The sequence below is a fragment of the Ranitomeya imitator genome, chromosome 1 (assembly GCF_032444005.1).
Source record: "Ranitomeya imitator isolate aRanImi1 chromosome 1, aRanImi1.pri, whole genome shotgun sequence".
In the NCBI taxonomy this organism is placed as follows: domain Eukaryota; kingdom Metazoa; phylum Chordata; class Amphibia; order Anura; family Dendrobatidae; genus Ranitomeya; species Ranitomeya imitator.
The window spans coordinates 266,114,081-266,138,575 of NC_091282.1; the positions used below are offsets into that span (position 1 = coordinate 266,114,081).

The window sequence follows — 24,495 nt, forward strand, 5'->3', positions numbered from 1 at the left end:
CGTAGATGGTATATAGAGGCAGGCAGCAGTCGTAGATGGTATATAGAGGCAGGTAGCAGTGGTAGATGGTATATAGAGACAGGCAGAAGTGGTAGATGGTATATAGAGGCAGGCAGCAGTGGTAGGTGGTATACAGAGGCAGGTAGCGGTGGTATACAGAGGCAGGTAGCGGTGGTATACAGAGGCAGGTAGCGGTGGTATACAGAGGCAGGTAGCGGTGGTATACAGAGGCAGGTAGCGGTGGTATATAGGGGCTGGTAGCAGTGGTATATAGGGGCTGGTAGCAGTGGTATATAGTGGCTGGTAGCAGTGGTATATAGGGGCTAGTAGCAGTGGTATATAGGAGCAGGTAGCAGTGGTATATAGTGGCTGGTAGCAGTGGTATATAGTGGCTGGTAGCAGTGGTATATAGGGGCTAGTAGCAGTGGTATATAGGAGCAGGTAGCAGTGGTATATAGTGGCTGGTAGCAGTGGTATATAGTGGCTGGTAGCAGTGGTATATAGGGGCAGGTAGCAGTGGTATATAGGAGCAGGTAGCAGTGGTATATAGGGGCTAGTAGCAGTGGTATATAGGGGATAGTAGCAGTGGTATATAGGGGCTAGTAGCAGTGGTATATAGTGGCTGGTAGCAGTGGTATATAGGGGCTAGTAGCAGTGGTATATAGGGGCTAGTAGCAGTGGTATATAGGGGCTAGTAGCAGTGGTATATAGGGGCTAGTAGCAGTGGTATATAGGGGCTAGTAGCAGTGGTATATAGGGGCTAGTAGCAGTGGTATATAGTGGCTGGTAGCAGTGGTATATAGGGGCTAGTAGCAGTGGTATATAGGGGCAGGTAGCAGTGGTATATAGGAGCAGGTAGCAGTGGTATATAGGGGCTAGTAGCAGTGGAATATAGGGGCTAGTAGCAGTGGTATATAGGGGCTAGTAGCAGTGGTATATAGTGGCTGGTAGCAGTGGTATATAGGGGCTAGTAGCAGTGGTATATAGGGGCTAGTAGCAGTGGTATATAGGGGCTAGTAGCAGTGGTATATAGGGGCTAGTAGCAGTGGTATATAGGGGCTAGTAGCAGTGGTATATAGGGGCTAGTAGCAGTGGTATATAGTGGCTGGTAGCAGTGGTATATAGGGGCAGGTAGCAGTGGTATATAGGAGCAGGTAGCAGTGGTATATAGGGGCTAGTAGCAGTGGTATATAGGGGCTAGTAGCAGTGGTATATAGGGGCTAGTAGCAGTGGTATATAGTGGCTGGTAGCAGTGGTATATAGGGGCTAGTAGCAGTGGTATATAGGGGCTAGTAGCAGTGGTATATAGGGGCTAGTAGCAGTGGTATATAGGGTCTAGTAGCAGTGGTATATAGTGGCTGGTAGCAGTGGTATATAGGGGCTAGTAGCAGTGGTATATAGGGGCTAGTAGCAGTGGTATATAGTGGCTGGTAGCAGTGGTATATAGGGGCTAGTAGCAGTGGTATATAGGGGCTAGTAGCAGTGGTATATAGGGGCTAGTAGCAGTGGTATATAGGGGCTAGTAGCAGTGGTATATAGGGGCTAGTAGCAGTGGTATATAGGGGCTAGTAGCAGTGGTATATAGTGGCTGGTAGCAGTGGTATATAGGGGCTAGTAGCAGTGGTATATAGGGGCAGGTAGCAGTGGTATATAGGAGCAGGTAGCAGTGGTATATAGGGGCTAGTAGCAGTGGTATATAGGGGCTAGTAGCAGTGGTATATAGGGGCTAGTAGCAGTGGTATATAGTGGCTGGTAGCAGTGGTATATAGGGGCTAGTAGCAGTGGTATATAGGGGCTAGTAGCAGTGGTATATAGGGGCTAGTAGCAGTGGTATATAGGGTCTAGTAGCAGTGGTATATAGTGGCTGGTAGCAGTGGTATATAGGGGCTGGTAGCAGTGGTATATAGGGGCTAGTAGCAGTGGTATATAGGGGCTAGCAGCAGTGGTATATAGGGGCTAGCAGCAGTGGTATATAGGGGCTAGTAGCAGTGGTATATAGTGGCTGGTAGCAGTGGTATATAGGGGCTAGTAGCAGTGGTATATAGGGGCTAGTAGCAGTGGTATATAGGGGCTAGTAGCAGTGGTATATAGGGGCTGGTAGCAGTGGTATATAGGGGCTAGCAGCAGTGGTATATAGGGGCTAGCAGCAGTGGTATATAGGGGCTAGTAGCAGTGGTATATAGGGGCTAGTAGCAGTGGTATATAGGGCTGGTAGCAGTGGTATATAGGGGCTAGTAGCAGTGGTATATAGGGGCTAGCAGCAGTGGTATATAGGGGCTAGCAGCAGTGGTATATAGGGGCTGGTAGCAGTGGTGTATAGGGGCTAGCAGCAGTGGTATATAGGGGCTAGCAGCAGTGGTATATAGGGGCTAGCAGCAGTGGTATATAGGGGCTAGTAGCAGTGGTATATAGGGGCTGGTAGCAGTGGTATATAGGGGTTACCAGCAGTGGTATATAGGGGCTAGCAGCAGTGGTATATAGGGGCTAGTAGCAGTGGTATATAGGGGCTGGTAGCAGTGGTATATAGTGGCTGGTAGCAGTGGTATATAGGGGCTAGTAGCAGTGGTATATAGGGGCTGGTAGCAGTGGTATATAGGGGCTAGCAGCAGTGGTATATAGGGGCTAGCAGCAGTGGTATATAGGGGCTAGTAGCAGTGGTATATAGGGGCTAGTAGCAGTGGTATATAGTGACTGGTAGGAGTGGTATATAGGGGCTAGTAGCAGTGGTATATAGGGGCTGATAGCAATGGTATATAGGGGCTAGCAGCAGTGCTATATAGGGGCTAGCAGCAGTGGTATATAGGGGCTAGTAGCAGTGGTATATAGGGGCTAGTAGCAGTGGTATATAGGGGCTGGTAGCAGTGGTAGATGCATAAGAAAATAAAAACTCTGTACTTACCTTCAGTCCTCTTCCAGGAAGTGCTGAGTCATGTTCAGGGCAGAGCAGTGTGACGATCTCCCTGCTCTGCTCTGAACAGGTCGGCAGTGAGCAGTGATTGCAGCCTGTGCTGTAATACTAAGTACAGGCTGCACTCACAGCTCCTGGCTGCAGATAGTCACCCCGACCCTCGCTTCCCAGCAGCAGCTTCTCCCTGGCAGCTCCTGCTATGATCGCACACACTGAGCTGTGTGTGCGATGACAGAGGAAAAAAACAAAATGGCCGCGATCTCCTCTCACAGCTGTGACGTAGCAGCCCAGTGGGCGTGCCCAAGTCACAGCTGAGAGGCAGGAAAAGCGGTCGGAGCCCGACTGTTGGCTCCTATGCCCATGGCTGCCATAAGTGAGGTGTGCAAATGTCGTGCCCAGACACTTACACGCACACTAATGAAAATGGCGGCCTCCAGTGGCAAAAGTAAAAATGAATAAATAAAAAAGTATTTAAGTACTACATTTACTTTTGTATTAAAAATAATTGATCAATAATTATTAATACAAAAACTAAAATCACGGCACCCTCCCTTTAAGTAAATAAGGCAGCACACTGCAGCGCTAAAACATGTAAACTTGAAAACACGAAATTTGAACTGCATTACTGCACTAGAAATATGAAAAATGAGAGCTTTTAGCGCATAAAAATGGCCAATTTTATGTGTACCTGGTAGCCCCTTTATGGCATCTCTCTTATACCAGGTCCTAAACTTGCCTTACCTCGCTGAGAATAAACGTCTCCATCTGAATGGGTACATGTGAAACCTCTTCTTAGACTAACATTCTCTCTCTCTGTGGAGGGGTATTGGACCTGCTGTAATTAAAACACCTGAAGCTAGGAGGCGGAGTGCACGATCAGAAGGCTAAAGAATACATTTCAAAAACCTGACCGGCACATCCAAACATAGACTAAGTGTGAACAGGTGCTGAACCCAGAGTCGCCAACTCGTATATAGTTAAGTAAATAAGGCAGCACACTGCAGCGCTAAAACATGTAAACTTGAAAACACGAAATTTGAACTGCACTACTGCACTAGAAATATGAAAAATGAGAGCTTTCAGCGCATAAAAATGGCCAATTTTATGTGTACCTGGTAGCCCCTTTACGGCATCTCTCTTATACCAGGTCCTAAACTTGCCTTACCTCGCTGAGAATAAACGTCTCCATCTGAATGGGTACATGTGAAACCTCTTCTTAGACTAAAATTCTCTCTCTCTGTGGAGGGGTATTGGACCTGCTGTAATTAAAACACCTGAAGCTAGGAGGCGGAGTGCACGATCAGAAGGCTAAAGAATACATTTCAAAAACCTGACCGGCACATCCAAACATAGACTAAGTGTGAACAGGTGCTGAACCCAGAGTCGCCAACTCGTATATAGTTAAGTAAATAAGGCAGCACACTGCAACGCTAAAACATGTAAACTTGAAAACACGAAATTTGAACTGCACTACTGCACTAGAAATATGAAAAATGAGAGCTTTTAGCGCATAAAAATGGCCAATTTTATGTGTACCTGGTAGCCCCTTTACGGCATCTCTCTTATACCAGGTCCTAAACTTGCCTTACCTCGCTGAGAATTAACGTCTCCATCTGAATGGGTACATGTGAAACCTCTTCTTAGACTAACATTCTCTCTCTGTGGAGGGGTATTGGACCTGCTGTAATTAAAACACCTGAAGCTAGGAGGCGGAGTACACGATCAGAAGGCTAAAGAATACATTTCAAAAACCTGACCGGCACATCCAAACATAGACTAAGTGTGAACAGGTGCTGAACCCAGAGTCGCCAACTCGTATATAATTAAGTAAATAAGGCAGCACACTGCAGCGCTAAAACATGTAAACTTGAAAACACGAAATTTGAACTGCATTACTGCACTAGAAATATGAAAAATGAGAGCTTTTAGCGCATAAAAATGGCCAATTTTCAAGTTTTCAAGTTTACATGTTTTAGCGCTGCAGTGTGCTGCCTTATTTACTTAACTATATACGAGTTGGTGACTCTGGGTTCAGCACCTGTTCACACTTAGTCTAGGTTTGGATGTGCCGGTCAGGTTTTTGAAATGTACTAATTGGAAATAGACAGACACATACAGGTTTTGAATTCCAAGATCATATTTCATATATACAGTTTCCAAAAACAAACGCGTTTGAATAATTTTATTGATTCTTAACTTTTTTCGCATAAATCTTGAGTTTTCTAGATGCTAAAGCAGCAGAAAATTTTCCACATTACTGTTTCTTTGGAGAAATTGCATTTCAAGTAGCTTTAGAATAAACCCATTCATTTTATTTATTCTTGCATACAGGGCCAAGGTAAAGAAAGGGGTCAACATTCTAAATGTGAAGATCAGCGACCCAAGACAATGGGATGTTAAACAAGAGCTAGGCAACGGTGGCAAACATTCGACTACAACAGTTATGTGTCAAAGAATTGGACCTAATCCTCGTAATAGGTACGTTGCCCATTCTCATCTTCACTAAATGTCAACCAATTTGTTTTTTTTAATCTTTTTTTGCTTCAAAATGCTTTTTAGTTTCTTGATATATAATTTTAGTTGATGGATACAGTGGGTAAAATAAATATTTGTCCATCAAAAAGAAGAAAGGTAGGTAGCACTCACCAATCCTTAATTTGTTTGTTTTTTTAATCGTGACTGAATAAAGGATGGACTTTTGAGGATCGGTGAGTGCTACCTACCTTTCTTCTTTTTGATAGACAGTATTCACTAGGGTTGAGCGACTTTTCTTTTTTTAGGATCGGGTTGGGTTTCACGAAACCCGACTTTCTCAAAAGTCGGGTCGAGTGAAATCGGCCGATCCTATAGAAAAGTCGGGGTCGGGGTCGGCCGAAACACGAAACCCAATGCAGTGCATTGGGTTTCTAATGGTTCCCAGGGTCTGAAGGAGAGGAAACTCTCCTTCAGGCCCTGGGATCCATATTAATGTGTAAAATAAAGAATAAAAATAAAAAATAGGGATATACTCACCCTTGGACGCACCATGGTTCTAACCGGCAGTCTGCGTTCCTAAAAGTGAGCAAGTGAAGGACCTTCGATGACGTCGCGGCTTGTGATTGGTCGCGTGAGCAGTCACATGAGCGGTCACGCGACCAATCACAAGCCATGACGTCATCGAAGGTCCTTCACTTGCTCATTCTTAGGAAGGAAGGCTGCCGGTTAGAACCAGGGCGTGTCCGAGGGTGAGTATATCCCTAATAGGAATATACTCACCTTCGGACGTGCCCTGGTTCTAACCGGCAGCCTTCCTTCCTAAGAATGAGCACGTGAAGAACCTTAGATGACGTCGCAGCTTGTGATTGGTCGCGTGACTGCCCATGTGACCGCTCATGCGACCAATCACAAGCCGCGACATCATCGAAGGTCCTTCACTTGCTCATTTTTAGGAACGCAGGATGCCGGTTAGAACCAGGGCGCGTCCGAGGGTGAGTATATCAATATTTTTTTTTTTTATTCTTTATTTTACACTTAAATATGGATTCCGATACCGATTCCCGATATCGCAAACATATCGGAACTCGGTATCGGAATTCCGATACCAGATCAGAAGATCGCCGACCTCATGGCCGACCCCACACAGGGGTCGGGTCGGGTTTCATGAAACCCGACTTTGCCAAAAGTCGGCAACTTCTGAAAATGGCCGACCCGTTTCGCTCAACCCTAGTATTCACATGTTTTCTTCTGAGGAGCACCCAAGATCCTGAGGCACAGCTTTAATCTGTACATTGCACTCAAGGCGCACAGATCCAGTGAAGCCGGTGGTGCTGTCTGCCTTTTGCACTTAATACGGTAAAATTACAACCCCTGGCAAAAATTATGGAATCACCGGCCTTGGAGGATGTTTTGTAGATGCTTTGTATATTTTGTTGAAAAAAAGCAGTTCACAGACATGGCACAAAACTCAAGTAATTTCAAATGGCAACTTTCTTGCTTTAAGAAACACTAAAAGAAATCAAGAGTAAAAAATGTGGTATTCAGTAATGGTTACTTTTTTTAACCAAGCATAGGGGAAAAATTATGGAATCACTCAATTCTGAGGAAAAAACTATGGAATCACCCTGTAAATTTTCATACCCAAAAATAACACCTGCATCAAATTAGATCTGCTCGTTAGTCTGCATCTAAAAAGGAGTGATCACACCTTGGAGAGCTGTTGCACCAAGTGGACTGACATGAATCATGGCTCCAACACGAGAGATGTCAATTTAAACAAAGGAGAAGATTATCAAACTCTTAAAAGAGGGTAAATCATCACACAATGCTGCAAAAGATGTTGGTGGTTCACAGTCAGCTGTGTCTAAAATCTGGACCAAATACAAACATTATAGGAAGTTTGTTAAAGGCAAACATATTGGTAGACCAAGGAAGACATCAAAGCATCAAGACTAGAAACTTAAAGCAATATGTCACCAAAACAGGAAATGCAAAAAAAACAAATGAGGAACGAATGGGTGAAAACTGGAGTCAATGTCTGTGACTGAACTGTAAGGAACCGCCTAAAGGAAATGGGACTTACATACAATAAAGCTAAACAAAAGCCATCATTAACACCTAAACAGAAAAAAACAACGTTACAATGGGCTAAGAAAAAGCAATCGTGGACTGTGGATGACTGGATGAAAGTCATATTCAGTGATGAATCACTGATCTGCATTGGGCAAGGTGATATTGCTGGAACTTTTTTTTGGTGCCGTTCCAATGAGATTTATAAAGATGACTGCCTGAAGAGAACATGCAAATTTCCACAGTGATTGATGATATGGGGCTGCATGTCAGGTAAAGGCACTGGGGAGATGGCTGTCATTACATCTTCAATAAATGCACAAGTTTATGTTGATATTTTGGACACTTTTCTTATCCCATCAATTGAAAGGATGTTTGGAGATGATGAAACCATTTTTCAAGATGATAATGCACCCTGCCATAGAGCAAAAACTGTGCAAACATTCCTTGAAAAAAGACACATAAGGTCAATGTCATGGCCTGCAAATAGTCTGGATCTCAATCCAATTGAAAATCTTTGGTGGAAGTTGAAGAAAATGGTCCATGACAAGGCTCCAACCTGCAAAGCTGATCTGGCAACAGTAATCAGGGAAAGTTGGAGCCAGATTGATGAAGAGTACTGTTTGATACTCAATAAGTTCATGCCTCAGAGACTGCAAGCTGTAATAAAAGCCAGAGGTGGTGCAACAAAATACTAGTGATGTTTTGGAGTGTTTTTTTGCTTGTTTGTTTTTCATGATTCCATAATTTTTTCCTCAGAATTGAGTGATTCCATAAGTTTCTCCCTACGTTTGGTTAAAAAAAGTAACCATTACTGACTACCACATTTTTTGTTCTTGATTTCTTTTAGTGTTTCTTAAAGCCATAAAGTTGCCATTTGAAATTACTTTAGTTTTGTGCCATGTCTGTGATCCGCTTTTTTCTACAAAATTAAACAACTGGATGAACATTCTCCAATGCCGGTGATTCCATAATTTTTGCCAGGGGTTGTAGTATTTGATACACTGCAAATTTTCCCATCTACAAAGAATGGAGAATTCTTTAATTTTTATTGTAGGTACACTTCAACTTTTGGAGACAGAATCTTGAAAAAAAATCCATAAAATTACATTGTATTTAAAATAATTAATTTTCATTTTATTGCGTGAAATAAGTATTTGATGCAATAGAAAAGCAGAACTTAATATTTGATATAGAAACCTTTGTGCAATTACAGAGGTCAGATGTTTCCTGTAGTTCTTGATCAAGTTTGCACACACTGCAGCAGGGATTTTGGCTCACTCCTCCATACATAGCGTCACCAAATCTTTCAGGTATCGGTTTCAGGGCTGTCACTTGGTAATATTGAGTTCAAGGTCTGTTCAAAGATTTTCTATTGGGTTTAGGTCTGGAGATTGGCTAGGCCACTCCAGTACTTTGAAATGCTTCTTACGGATCCACTCCTTATTTTCCCTGGCTATGTGTTTCAGGTCAGTGTCATGCTGTAAGACCCAGCCTCGACGCATCTTCAATGCTCTTACTAAGGGAAGAAGGTGGTTGGCCAAAATCTCGCAATATATGACCCCTTCCATCCTCCCTTCAGTATAGTGCAGTCATCCTGTCCCCTTTAAAGAAAAGCACCCTCCAAAGTGTGATGTTTCCCCCACCATGCTCTACGGTTGGGATGGTGTTCTTGGGGTTGTAATTACCCTTCTTCCTCCAAACAAAACGAGTGGAGTTGATATCAGAAAGTTCTACTATTTTGGTCTCATGTGACCACATTACCTTCTCTCATGCCTACTCTGGCTCATCCAGATGGTCAATGACCAACTTCAAATGTCCCTGGACATGTGCTGGCCTGAGCAGGGGGACCTTGCAGGATTTTAATCCATAATGTCATACTGTGTTACTAATGGTAATGTTTGAGACTGTGATCCCAGCTCTCTACAGGCCATTGACCAGGCCCTCCTGTATAGTTCCGGGCTGATTCCTGAATGATCTCAGAATCATCCTTAACCCATGAGGCGAGGTATTGTATGGAGCCCCAGACCGAGGAAGATTGACAGTCTTGTGTTTCTTCCATTTTCTAATAATTGTGCCAAGAGTTGTTGCCTTCTCAGCAAGCCACTTCCCTATTGTACTGTAGGCCATCCCGGCCTTGTGCAGGTGTACAATGTTGTCTCTGGTGTCATTAGACAGCTCTTTGGTCTTGGCCATGGTGCAGAGGTTGGAGTGTGATTGATTGAGTGTGTGGACAGGTGTGTTTAATAAAGGTAATATATTCAAACAGGTGAAATTAGTACAGTTATACAGGTATTGAGTGCAGAGTAGGAGCGCTTCTTAAAGAAAAAACTAACATGTCTGTGAGAGCCAGAATTCTCCTGGTTGGTAAGTGATCATATACTTATTTCATGCAATAAAGTGCAAGTTAATTATTTAAAAATGATAAAATGTGATTTTATGGTTTTTAATTTTAGATTCTGTCTCTCACAAGTGAAGCGTACCTATGATAAAAATTACAGACGTCTCCATTCTTTGTAGGTGGGAAAACTTGCAAAATCTGCACTGTATCAAATACTTATTTTGCTCACTGTATGTGTGCATCTGATGCAAAGTCCTGAAGGGAACCTGTCAGTTAGTGGCAGAGACACTGTCACTGGAATATGAATGGTGTCTGAAATGGCGATGACCCACCCCTATGATTGAAAGCTCAAGCTTTAATGAATTAATAAAGTTAATTTCCCCTGGCAGCAGGGATCTCATTGCTGGTGCTGGGTTGCTTTCAAATGCTATTAACCTGCAGATTAACCCCATATGTGCAGGTTAATGGTATTTTTCAAATCACAGGTTTCCTTGAAATCACCTGCATGGACAAAAAGTTACTTACCTACAGCCACCACTAGTGGGCATGAAGGAGCATATTGCCTACAGCTTATACATGGAACTCAATGTTAAAACTGTATGCCATGAGTTTCTCCCTAGTTTTTGTCTAACCATGGGCACTGGTAATTGAGGATAGTAGTTAATGGGCAACTATTGTTATTGCTGGATATACTATTTACTGTTTTCCATTGCCCTTCTTTATATGGTGTTTTCATTTCATTTGTGTTTTTATTTGTTAGTTATTGACCTAATCACTCTATTGCAGGGTATTTAGCTGGCTGGGATTAAACTTGTGATTTTCAACATTATATTTTTTTAGCTGCCTTTCGAGACCTTTTTGTATTGTCCTGGTGGCTTTTATCCATGTATATAATATATTGACATTTATATAATTAATTTAAGATTTTGTATTTATTTACCAATACATTGTGAATAATATTTCTTACTCTGTGTACATAATTTTAGGGGAGCAGATTTGTAGTATTTGTATTAGGTTGTTTTTCAGTTACAGTTAAAACTGTTTTGGTGGCTTATAGGATTACTCCTAGTTATGCCTACTAACCCAGTACACCATCTACAAAGCCAGTAAGAACACATTATTCGGTTGTAAACATAAAGTCTGCAGAAGACTGCAGAATTGTGAATTATCACATAGCACACTGAGTTCTGTGAGCATTTTCATGATGCGAGCAGAGGGACCAGGCAATCATGTTGCCACAAATATGCGATATGTCTACTCCTGGCCACAGTCCAACTAGACTGTTTCCAGTCTCACTCAATACGCTGGCATTGAGCAATACTGCACCCATCTAGTCGGAATGTGGCCGAAGAAGGACTGCACACTTGTAGTTTGAGATATGACAATCCATTGAAGGCTTAAGACAGAAATAGCATTGTAGAGAAAATCAACTATCATTATGCAAACAAGCTGATAAGTGCTCCGAGGGTGGTCTCTCTCCTCAGTATAACCTAGATTGGAACGCCCACTCAGTCATAATTGAAAAGTTCCAGGATGCAAATTTCTTTAGAGTGGCTTCCAAACATATATTTGCCTAGGTTAGTGGTGGTCATGGGTGCTTCGAATGCATACACATTTTTTCACCCTGCTGTTATTCTTGGTTTGTGTTTTCGCCGTACATTTTGCCTGAACGCTAAAGACATATCGCTCAATTCACTCACTGAATAAGCCTCCACATAAATCTGCGTGCATTAACAAACAATTTGGAGATGGCAGCCGTATGATCCAAAAATTGAGAACTTCTTTTACTTCTTATGAGTGAACTTTCCTCCGAATAAAAGAAAAAATGCTCTTTAGTGCCACCATAATACTTCATATTATTAGAGAGAAGAGTTCTGGTTGGCCCTTGTTTACGCTGTGCTGCCTTTTAGAAGAGATCAGGTCACAGAGAATCTGCTGGGAATTGTTCTATGGCGGTAAGCTATTTCTCAGCTGAAAGATGCATCACTGTAAGATCCCCGAATCGTCCAGTCTAAAAATGAACATAAAAATATTACAGAGTCTTATAAGTGGTTTCTAGAAAAATGAGACATGTAAAGCACAACTATTCATAAACATTCAGATTTGCTTGTCAAAACAACCTCTGTGGTGCTATGCCATTAGCATGCCCAATGGTGTTAGCATTTTTTAGACACTACTTTTTAAATATTGAATGCACCATCTAGATGTTACAGTAAAGGTTCCAGAATGAAAGATGAGAACCATGAATAGCTCAACTATTAAATGCTTATTGAATAATACAATAAAGATAATAAAAAGATATGAAACAAAATAAACAAGGATACCTCAAGAAGGGACAAAATGCTAATTGGAAATAACCATGATAATAATAGGCCCAAGCAATGCAGTAAAATATATAATAGGGAAATGAGGCAATACTACTAATGATACGTAGTCCACTATTTCCCTATATAAAGTGAAGCCTGTTGCACATTTATCCCTATAAGAATAATACAGCTCACACGCGTCGGGGTGTAGGGACACATGACATACAGCAGCACTCTTATGTTAGAGGTATGGTAATCTTATTTATTCCACTGACTTGAGCTATATTATACTTAAAGGGCTAAATGTGCAAATCTTTATATAGGGAAATAGTGGTCTATATATCTTTAGTAGTTTTGGCTCTTTTTCCTATTGTATATTTTACTATGCTGTTTGGGGTTGTTATTATCATAGGTTATGTCCAATTTGAATTGTATCCCTTTATGAGGTATCCTTGATACTTTTTTAAAAATAGATTTTTATTATCTTTATTGGATCCATAAATGCATATTTAATATTTGATGTTTTCATGGTTCCTTTCTTGCATTCTGGAATCAACGTGGTAAATTCAATATATCATATTGAAGTGATGTGAATAAAGTTAGTTCTTTATAAGGACAAATCTTTTGTGCTGATATATTATTTTTTAAATGCAAAATGTGCTACCATCCACTCTGCTACTAGCATAGGCGTTGGTTGGCATTTCCTACATCTTTTACAAAATAACATGCCGGCATTAACTTCATTACCCTAATTTGAGCTTATTTCCATAAACCTTCACATATTTAACTTTCGTTTCCAATTTATTGGCATAATCGGAAAGTTGCATTCAGTATTGTTAATACGAATGGTGTGCTTTACAGGACATATAATTAATTTTCAATATTTAGCTCTTTACAGTAGGCTTACTGGGCCTCTACAGGTATTGAATTAACTTAGAGCGGTGAACAAAGACCACACTGTATTCTTGCAAGCCCAATATAAGGCTATCAGGTTTTATTACAGCTGTAATTTCGTTTTAAAGGAAGTAACATGATTCTTATAATAGACTGGAGGTTAATATATTTCACAATACATCTGGGAAACAGAATAGCTTCTTAAGTGCAAGACGTGCCCAACTGGATAGAAATAATGGGTTTGCTCATTAAAGACATAAGCTGTGGCCCTTTAAGAGATTCCGTTTCCATTTTATGAAGCGTTTTCTGAACATATAAATTATTTTATACCGTTACTTTGGTTCATGCTTCCTAACTGTAGTACATCTTACGGAGAGTCATGGATATTGGAGCTCTCGTAAATTCTCGGAGTATGTCAACAACACTGGTATTATGGCACTCAAGAGCTGATTTTCATACTGAGAGCATAGCCCCAGGAGATAAAATGTAATGTTCCCTACTTTTTCCATAACAGATATAGAAGAGTACAATCACAGCTGAATTTGCATAATGTCTAATTAACCCATGAAAAATGGTAAGCACTGATTATGCAAATGAGAACTAATGTCCTAATTACCATCAACTGCATTAGCCTATGTAAATGGTTCTGTTATTTTTATTAAGTAAAGTCGAGATTGTTTTTTGTGTTGTTTTATTTATTGAATTAGGGAAGGATTAGGCCAGCCAGGATAGTCTATATAAAGCGCCCTAAGCCCACAGTAAATTTGCCATGATCATAAACATACTGCTCGGTTTAGAGGAGAACACAGTTTCAGCTAATTAGTTAATACTAATTAAATTTATTTTTGTTTTTTCTTTTAAACATCTCCCACTGGGGCACATTCATTTGATGCCATGACAGAGAGAAAGGAAAGCTTCTTTTTATAATCATAAACCTTAGACAGAAAAACACATCAGTATAATGGCTGTAAGGCTCGAAGAGTTAAAGGGAGTCTGTAAATCTAAACTGGCTGTATAAACTATGCACAAAGCCTTGTAAGAGATATGGCCCCTATACTATTTTATGTGTAATGTTCTAGTCGCTGCTTTTCTTCTGCAGAAACTGAAGTTTTATCAACTATGTTAATTAATATGATAATATGCGTGGTGCACCCTTAGTAACATAGTAACATAGTAACATAGTTAGTAAGGCCGAAAAAAGACATTTGTCCATCCAGTTCAGCCTATATTCCATCATAATAAATACCCAGATCTACGTCCTTCTACAGAACCTAATAATTGTATGATACAATATTGTTCTGCTCCAGGAAGACATCAAGGCCTCTCTTGAACCCCTCGACTGAGTTCGCCATCACCACCTCCTCAGGCAAGCAATTCCAGATTCTCACTGCCCTAACAGTAAAGAATCCTCTTCTATGTTGGTGGAAAAACCTTCTCTCCTCCAGACGCAAAGAATGCCCCCTTGTGCCCGTCACCTTCCTTGGTATAAACAGATCCTCAGCGAGATATTTGTATTGTCCCCTTATATACTTATACATGGTTATTAGATCGCCCCTCAGTCGTCTTTTTTCTAGACTAAATAATCCTAATTTCGCTAATCTATCTGGGTATTGTAGTTCTCCCATCCCCTTTATTAATTTTGTTGCCCTCCTTTGTACTCTCTCTAGTTCCATGATATCCTTCCTGAGCACCGGTGCCCAAAACTGGACACAGTACTCCATGTGCGGTCTAACTAGGGATTTGTACAGAGGCAGTATAATGCTCTCATCATGTGTATCCAGACCTCTTTTAATGCACCCCATGATCCTGTTTGCCTTGGCAGCTGCTGCCTGGCACTGGCTGCTCCAGGTAAGTTTATCATTAACTAGGATCCCCAAGTCCTTCTCCCTGTCAGATTTACCCAGTGGTTTCCCGTTCAGTGTGTAATGGTGATATTGATTCCCTCTTCCCATGTGTATAACCTTACATTTATCATTGTTAAACCTCATCTGCCACCTTTCAGCCCAAGTTTCCAACTTATCCAGATCCATCTGTAGCAGAATACTATCTTCTCTTGTATTAACTGCTTTACATAGTTTTGTATCATCTGCAAATATCGATATTTTACTGTGTAAACCTTCTACCAGATCATTAATGAATATGTTGAAGAGAACAGGTCCCAATACTGACCCCTGCGGTACCCCACTGGTCACAGCGACCCAGTTAGAGACTATACCATTTATAACCACCCTTGGTGTGGTCAAGGGGCTCAGTGGACCATCTATCCATAGGTTTAAGGAAAATCTGTGATGCAAAAAGAAAGCGTGCTGTACGCAAGGCACAAGTAGAATCTGGTGTACTGACCACATCTGCTTTCGTATGTCAAGTATGTGGGCGAACCTTCAGGGCCCGGATTGGACTCATCAGCCACTTCTGGACCCATAACTATTAATTCTCTTCTAACCCTGAAGTCATGGTCATCTTCGAAAACGAAGGACGAACATCATCATGTCCTCACCTCCCTCACTGATGTGATTAATAGTGTTGGGTTGCCTAACTTTTCTTTGCAGATGGTCCTTACTGCAGGCAAGCTAAGCTGATTTCTTTTATTGCAGTGCTAGAGTGGTGCTGCTAATCTAAGTTCCTTGCCTCTATTCTCATCCTTACCAATTGCTGTCTTCATCTGTTATCGGCATCGCTCTGGTTAGTCTTCAGCAGGTTGTGACCTGGTAGCATCACTCCAGTGTTTGCTTGAGCAATCGGGAAGTCACAATTCATAGATTTATAATGAGAGTTTAAATACCTTCGACTTCTGGTCAATCAGAAGTTGCAGTCACAAGATGGCATCGCGGGACCGGAGTGGCAGCAGGTAAGTCTACTACTGTGAACATGGAACTTACTGTAGGTTAGTAACACCACTCCAGCGCTGCAATAAAAAAATGCTCCAGTGGTGCTTTAAAACGGAATTGTGAATTTAGCCTAACCCATGCATAATTTTGATACTTGTTTGACTCCATTGCAGTGTGATATAATTTACTTTATTTTCTTTTTAGCTTTTATTAAACATTGGATTCAATTTGTTACTCTGTTGCAGGGTTTATGGACCAGAGCCTGATTCAGAAATGTAAGCACCGTTCCTTGTGTCTCAATCTAAGCACCAGGCATAACATAGTCTGCAATTAACTTTACGTTGAGTTTTCCTCTAATCTACAGTTTACAAGATAAACTTAACTAAGTGGTGTGTTTATTGGAAATATTTGTATATTTTAAAATGTGAAAAGTAAGTTATTAAAGTACTCTATTATTGAGAACCAAGAATTCTCAGTTATTAGCTGTAGTGGCCATAATTCATAAGAGTTTTTCTGGAGCAACTGAGGACTTAAAGGAAACATGTCATGTTTCACATACAGAAATAGTAGTTTGGCTTTATAGTTTGTTTTCTCCTAAAAATAATGATATATTTTTTATAGCGATCCCATGTGCCAATCATGAGAAATATAGCATAGAAATCACATGAAAATCAAGCTGGGAGTGCCTTATGTCTGTACGCATTTGGACTGTTATGCAAGCATGAGTTGTCAAGCCTGACATGCCAAGGTGAGGAGACTTTTAAGCCTAAAAGTCAATATCGATGAGGGGCAGTACCCCGAAACACAGTGTCTGCAAATTGAGATTTTGGCTTTGGTTTTTATCTTAAGTCATGTGGCAAAGCTTGTTAGACTTTTAGGATTGCTACTTCCAATAGGCGGCACTAGAGTTCTACACTAGAGTTCTAGTCCTCTTACTCTCTGAAGAGACAATTTGCATATTTCCAAGAGGAGCATTGCAAGGCTTAAAAGACTCATCATCTTGATATGTCATGCTTGACATGCCAATCTCCTCAAGGGGAAACGTTACCACTAGGAGCTCCGTCAGATGCCTCTCACCTAGTCAAAGCAGATCTCACACTTTGCACTGTTGAGGGGGAGTACCTTCAAACAGTGTCTGCAAATGGAGACTTTTGTTTTGGCTTTTGTCCTAAGCTATGTGGCAAGGCTTGTTAGAGGGTCGGTATTGACTTTTAGGATTGCTAATTTCAATCGGTGGCACTAAAGTTCTAATCTTCTTCCCTTTTGAAGAGGCAATTTGCAACCATGAGTGGCACATCCAATCTGTAGAAAGGAAAGTAAATATCTATTTGGGGTCAAGCACCTATACAAACAGTTTTTTTGGGGGTGGGAAACTGGGCAATCGAACTTCATGCCCAAAGGGCAACATTCCTTGTTATCGACTTCACTGCTCAATTCTACCAAGAAACGTGAGAGTAACCTATTGGCAACAGTGAAACATATAAATAAATGTCTATATACATATATAGAATATATATTGTACTGTGTGTGTGTGTGTGTGTGTTGCAATTTGCAGCTTGCACGTGTTCACATTGGGGGTGCTGATTTGTTTTTTTTCCTATATATATATATATCTTCCAAATCTTGAGAATCTTCAAGGCTGATCTGTTTTTGTGTTTTTGTGCATTACACGAGATAGTTTTCTGTTTCTTTTGGATTTTAGATATTTGCTTGGACTCTTTTCTATATTATGTATATTGTATATATTGGAGTTTTGTATCAGCTCGGGTATAGTTCACTAAGCTAATTTATTTTGTGAATACATCTAAAGCTTTCTGCCTTGATGTTCTTCCCCAGCTTTGAACTTTAGTTGTGTTTTATTGCCTCCAAAAGATAATGACTCAAATCCAACTTTTATTAACTGTTTATGAAAAATTCCTGTCACATCTTGATAAACTATGTATACTTACAGGCACAGGCCAAAAAGCACCAATATCAAGTTTTATATTTTCCTTCTTAATTGCTTCCATATGTTATGAGCGAAGACATTCTCAATTTTAGCAGAAACAGTCTGTCTGCCCCAAAGTACTAATTCAACCTCTTTGTTATGTTATCTCAGTTTGTAGAGCACTTTCATGTAAGTGCTTATTAAAAAAAAAAAAAAGGAAGAAACAAAATATAAGCCGAGCTCCACAGTCTGTTTGGCAGTCTATTTCCAGGCATCATAAAAGACAATTTGTGTCTACTTGAAATAAAATAGGAATTGTAAATTCAGTCCATGTTCATCTATATCAAAAGTAAAATATGGATTGATAGGGTGCTGCCTATAAATAATGTAAATGGGTTTTCCAGTCTATTTTTTAAATTGGAAATGGGAAGCCATGCTGATAAAAGAACAAAAGCTATACTTGCCTCTGGAATCTGCTTCCCGCTACAGCACTCGCGCTCCCCTGACCCCCACCACAAACTTGGTCTTTGCATCTCAGATCACATGGATATGCCATAAATGTACACTCGATGTCGGTCCCACCAATGGCATCTAAATTTGTGCTGAGAGCAGCATTGTCAGAAGAGAGCTGGTTCAGGATTCCCATTCATTTGTGTCGTTATCCCAACCACGTCTCCACTGAGGACAACATGCGCCAAGGTCTTTTGTTTTTAGAAAGGTGAATATACCATTGATGGAACCTGCATCTTACACACATGTAAGCCATAACCAGTGGATATGCCATAAATATACCAGATGACAAAACCCCTTAAAACAGTGGTGTCAAACTGCATTCCTCGAGGGCCTCAGACCATGCGGGTTTTCAAGATTTCCTTTGCATTACACAAGGTGCTAGAATCATTCTTTGCAGGTGATTAAATTATCACCTGTGCAATACAAGGAGATCCTGAAAACATGACCTGTTTGCGGCCCTTGAGGAATGCAGTTTGACACCCCTGCTTTAAAACGTTCTCCATGTCCAAGTCACAGAGCCATTCTGTGGAGGCCTTTAGATATAGATTGTTTTTGTTGGATCCGAAGAACTTAGTAGAAAGCACATAATTCACTAGATCATAAATTCTCAATAGCGAATGGCTGTTTATACAAATGTGATAAAAAATGGAACAAATGGAAGATTAAATTTCAAACAGTAGAATAACCAATAGACTGCAGGAGCTGCTGACGACTTAAGTAAACCGATAGGTGATTGATGATTAATTCAGTTAATCCTTGGGCATTCAGTTAATTGTTTTTTTCGACATATTTAGGTCAGCGGCCCAAAACTTAATGTTTGTTTATTGTTTATGGACATTAAGCAACTGACAACTGTAGAAACTGCTAAAATAACTATATATATGCTCTTTCTATCTTTCCTATCCCCGTTCCTTCTTCCCTTCCCTTCATTCCTCTTCCTTCCCCAGTTATGAGACACTTTACAATCTACTAAAATTTGCATTGTAAAAATTTTCAAAATGTCAATAAAATTGTTTGAAAAAGAAAGCACATAATACAAAATAAATGTAAATGTTTATAATTGTATCACTTTATATGGTATATACTAAAGCACCAGTCCAGCATTTTTTTTATTTCATCGCTGGTGTGGTGTTTTAAAAGTAAGTCCCCTGTCTAATACTCACTGTCTGGCATGTTCATCTGTTTTTGCCGTCACTCCCATCGATCTCTCGTAAAAAGTGAACTGCTGGCAGCTTCAGTGTTTCATGGAGCTTCATGGATGTCATTTTTCAATACAAGTTTCGTTCTGGCCCTCATAGACTTGCAGTGAGGGCTTGTGATGTTGCTTCTGACTTCCGGCCAGTCAGAAGCTACAGTCACAAGATGGCTCCAATGTAACCAGAGCGGTGCCAAAAAACTGAATAATCCAGAGGGTGAATATATGAACATTTCAGGGGGCTTAAATTAAAGCGCCATTCCAGCTGTGAAAAAAAAAGCTGGAGTGGTGGTGTAAGCTTTCATGACTATGTGACTATGTTTGTCATCTTAAAGGGAACCTGTCACCCCCAAAATCGCAGGTGAGGTAAGCTCACCGGCATCAGGGGCTTATCTACAGCATTCTGGAATGCTGTGGATAAGCCCCCAATGTATCCTAAAAGATGAGAAAAAGACATTAGATTATTCTCACCCAGGGGCGGTCCCGCTGCTGGTCCGGGTCCGGCGCCTCCCATCTTCATCAGATGACGTCCTCTTCTTGTCTTCACGCGCAGGCGTACTTTGTCTAACGTCTTTTCTCATCTTTTAGGATCTATCCAAGGCTTATCTACAGCATTCTAGAATGCTGTAGATAAGTCCCTGATGCCGGTGGGCTTAGCTCACCCATGATTTTGGGGGTGACAGGTTCCATTTAATCTGTCAGATGTCTCCGGTCTACTTCTCCTTCTCCGTTACCACAAGCCTTTAGTCTGGGTAGGATACTGAAGCTGAGTCTTCGCCCCCTGGTTCCCATCTTCTCTACTATATTACTTTCGATATCTTTTCTGGTGAGTGAACATTTGTAAAAAGCTCACTCACAGATTGGGAAACTGCTGGATTAAGAAGTCACATACTGCTTTAGCCTAAATATATAACATGGATAACATGGCTTTATGGCTTTATACGATACTTTTTTATGTTCAAATTTCTTTTAGAAAAAGGAAATAAAAAAACAACACTTCATTCATGGCTTGGTATAAAATGCATTGGAAATCGAGATCTGCCTATCGGTAGTGACAGATGGATGGGCTGCAGGTTTGGAGACCTGTTACTGACTAGTCCAGTTCCAAGTCCTGAAACATAAACACTTTGTAGAAGTAGCAGCTGTCATTCTTGATTTAGAGGTATAATGTTGAGCCAAACATGGTTGTGTTTAGATGGCAGACTGGTAAAAAGGGCACCATGCAGCACAAGAGTTCCCTTTAGGGAAATAAAACAAAAAAAAGAAATTAAACTTTACACTGTCTTGTTCTTTTTGTCTTGAAGCATGCCCAAGAGAGTTAAAGCAATCTGCGTACTTTCCTTGTCCGTATACACAGATGGTTTTCATAAGCACGTAATGTGTCTGGTAACTAAGCTGCAATATATTTGTTATGCAGTCAACATTTACATTGTAATCTTACATGACATTTGGTTGAAAACTCTTTTATTGGAAACTTCCATTTTTTTTACTTTGTTAGTTTTTTGAGAAAACACCTATAAAAAATATTTCTTTCAACATGGAAGGTGTATGTGGATTGCAAACCTCTGCATAGACCAGAGGAATGATGGTTAGGCTATTGGACAATAACAATCCTACATCCAGAACTTTATGGCAGTGTTAAGGAAAAATCTAATTATACAAATGATACCTTAGCAATTGAAATTGATCCCTTAGGCTGGTTTGTTAATACTGTCTTATCTTTGTGCAGCTTACAACTAGAAGTGCCAAATTTATCAGAATTGTGCTTTAGGCACCTTTCTATTGGTTGGCTTACTTTAAGTCACTTATTTTGCTCCATAATTTGGTAAAATGTAAAGCATTTTTAACCATGACACTTATTAATAAAACATTATTATTGTCATCTTCAGGAAGCCCAGTTCCTTGTCTAACAAGGTAAAGAAATCTAAAACGCACAATAAATACGAACAAAGCTTTTGCACCACCAAGTATTTGGTCCAAATTGCCATCAAATTCTGGTGCATCTGGCTTAGAAGATCTGCCCTGATGTTGCATATAATCAATTGATTTGAAGCCATTTTTTGCCTACAGCTCTATCTATCTAGAGGCTCTCATCACTTCTTGTTATTCTCTAGAAGGCAGAAGATATTGATAATGTTAGGGGGTGCAAATTGCATTCTAGTACATATATTGGTAAAAATTGGTGCAGGTTTTTGGAGAAGAAAAAAACATAAACTCGCAGAACTGAAATAGTGTCTCCCTACAAACTTAGTGCATGTTACCGTTTTCTTGTAATTTGTTGCATCATACAGGGTTGGTGCAGTGTGACAGATAGGCAGGGACCACAAAAAGTTCAAGAAAAACAGTTCTTACTAGGGTATTTTTTTAGAAAAAACACATACAGAAAAACCATAAAAACGTTCCTTTATTAAATATTATTTAAAAAATGGAAAAAAGTCCAAAAAACAAATAAATACTAAAGTACCTTTTAATCCTTAGGACCAAGGCTGGTGTATATTAGTATATACACACTCAGGGATTTTAGGAAAAAATGTTATTCCTGTCGTGTCCCTACCAGGACCCTAATAATCTGGTAGCCTTCCTGACAGCAGAGGTCGACACCCTAGATTCGATGACACCCTAGATTCGATATGGAGCCCCCGCTCCACGTCGGCTGTCCCTTATATCCCTGAAGGTCCCTGATCTAGGAGAATAAATATGTAGTCCAACATGCATGCCAAACAGAATGTCTATGGCACTTGCTATGTTCAATAAACTGTAGCTTGCCTAGCTCTATATATGGATCTCTCTTAGTCTTCTTTTTCAAAATTAATGTAGTAGGTACAAATGATGTCTATATATTACCTCAATCGGGCGACAAACAAAGAACTGTCCATGCTAACAATTGCTAAATGTCTGCCCAATAAGTCGCATATATCAACCGACTTTAACACACTTAAAGTTGAGGTATAGTGTATTCAGCAATGTGCAGATAATAGAGTTAATGGGTCTATTGTAAATATATATGATCAACAAGTAGACCAACAGTTTAAGCATGGCATCTGATTAGACAAAAACAGAAAATAACCCCATTTTGTAGTAAATCAGTGGGATCACCATGGATCACTTAGCTTTGCTTCAATGTACAGATAGTCCAATGTCACTACGCGTTTCGCCCCCTCCTCATATCGGGGCTCATCAGGGGACCAAGGAAAAAAGTACTCCACAGTGGGGAGAGAAAAGAAAAATGGGTGGCAGTGGGCTGCGCAAATCACTTTTTTATACCCGCGGGGCCGTGATTACCTTAATTAGAGGCATTCGTGAGGCTTTCACTGTCCTTCCGATCTCTGCCACGCTGGATAGTACATTAAGTACAACATAAATGGTGTCTTTATTTTTCTAATATAAAAATAGGAGTTTTGTCCTCCAGATCGCAGCTGGGTTTCCACAAACACAGTTTAGAACTCAGAACCCGTTGCCATGAACAAAGGTATGGCCGTGTCTTTTGAGTGCGTCAGCCGCCTGGAAGTCCCTGGCTCTGTGTTAGCTCCACATAGACTTGGGTTGCACAGAGTCTCCTGCTCTGCAGCTTGCAAACTCCAACACTGACACACCCAAGGCAAAATGACAGATTAAAATGGAATTCATCAACACCAATAAGTGAACTTAAAAGTGAATACCAAGCAAAAAGCAATACCTATAGCTATCACCAAAACTGACGCTTTTTGAAGTTGGTTAAAAAATATTACATTTTTATTTTACCACAATAAAAAGCATATGAATCTTAAAACGCATGAAGTAATATAAATGGGGAAAGAAAAAGCAAATACAGGAAGGGAAAGGCGGGTATGGCTTCAAAGTGGCATAATATATATCTGGTGCATAAGGAGCTACAGTAATCAGTGTCTACAACAAATAATGGCAAGTGTATATAAAAATTTAACCTAGATGGCTATAGAAACACATTTTGCATACATACAATCAGTCAGCTCAAACTGCAAGTACTAAGGACCAGGCACCAAATACAGTGTATAATCCTAATAATATAAATATATGTTGTGCATATAAAATAATACATACAAAAGTAGTAACCAAAGTGCCAGAGCACCATCGCAAGCAGGGCCAACATATACAATAGACATAACACCCTAAAATGCAACCATAAGATCAAATTACATTGTATAAGCCAGTAGCCAGAGACCCACCACACCCGACGCGCGTTTCGTTATGGAAAGCTTCGTCCCCCGTTTGAGCTGACTGATTGTATGTATGCAACATATGTTTCTATAACCATCTGGGTTACATTTTTATATATACTTTACCATTATTTGTTGTAGACATTGATTACTGTAGCCCCTTATGTACCAGATATATACTATGCCACTTTGAAGCCATACCGGCCTTTCCTTTCCTGTACTTGTTTTTTCTTTCCCCATTTATATTACTTCAAGATTCATATGCTTTTTATTGTGGTAGAATAAAAATTTTATATTTTTTAACCAACTTCAAAAAGCGTCAGTATTGGTGATAATTAAAATGGAATTGTGGCCATAGAGCCACTTCTAAAACCGAGAGTGGAGAAAGGGATTTGCCCCACTACCAAACCTGCAAATCTCTCTAAAAATAAAAGCCTTTATTGGGTTTTCCTAAATATCTGAGCTACTACTTGGACCCCATCTATTCTTTCTTTTATTTTGCCTTGTGACTCACATGCGTCCTGCTGTGAACACAAGGAACTCCAGCAGGTTTAGGACACCGTCCACATCCTGGGGACATATATCGACACTCGCATATGATCCCCCTCATTGCCTCTCAGTGTAGAGTATCATTTTTTCTCTATTCTCTAGCTAACTATTGACTGGTCTGTAAAGACATACATGATGTTAGATATAGATAAGATATCTGATTTACACTTCTAGTTGCACATGAAAAATAATTTTTGCCCTAATTTCTCAAACACCATTGCAATGTATTTTGGGAATTATCAAGCACTTCTGGTAAACACAGTCATTTTTGAAGGTACAGTATATATAGGTTGTATAAGTGTTGCTTTGGTACC

The 24,495-nt window shown here is 40.2% G+C and overlaps 1 protein-coding gene across 1 annotated transcript in view; it reads left to right on the forward strand.

The window, feature by feature from the left end:
- The window catches only part of TMEM132C (transmembrane protein 132C), a 1,168,692-nt gene that overhangs the window by 586,156 nt on the left and 558,041 nt on the right, over positions 1 to 24,495 (forward strand). Inside the window, exon 3 of the mRNA XM_069756040.1 lies at positions 5,240 to 5,386. Coding sequence (XP_069612141.1) covers positions 5,240 to 5,386 — 147 coding nt within the window. The remainder of the gene's footprint in view (positions 1 to 5,239; positions 5,387 to 24,495) is intronic.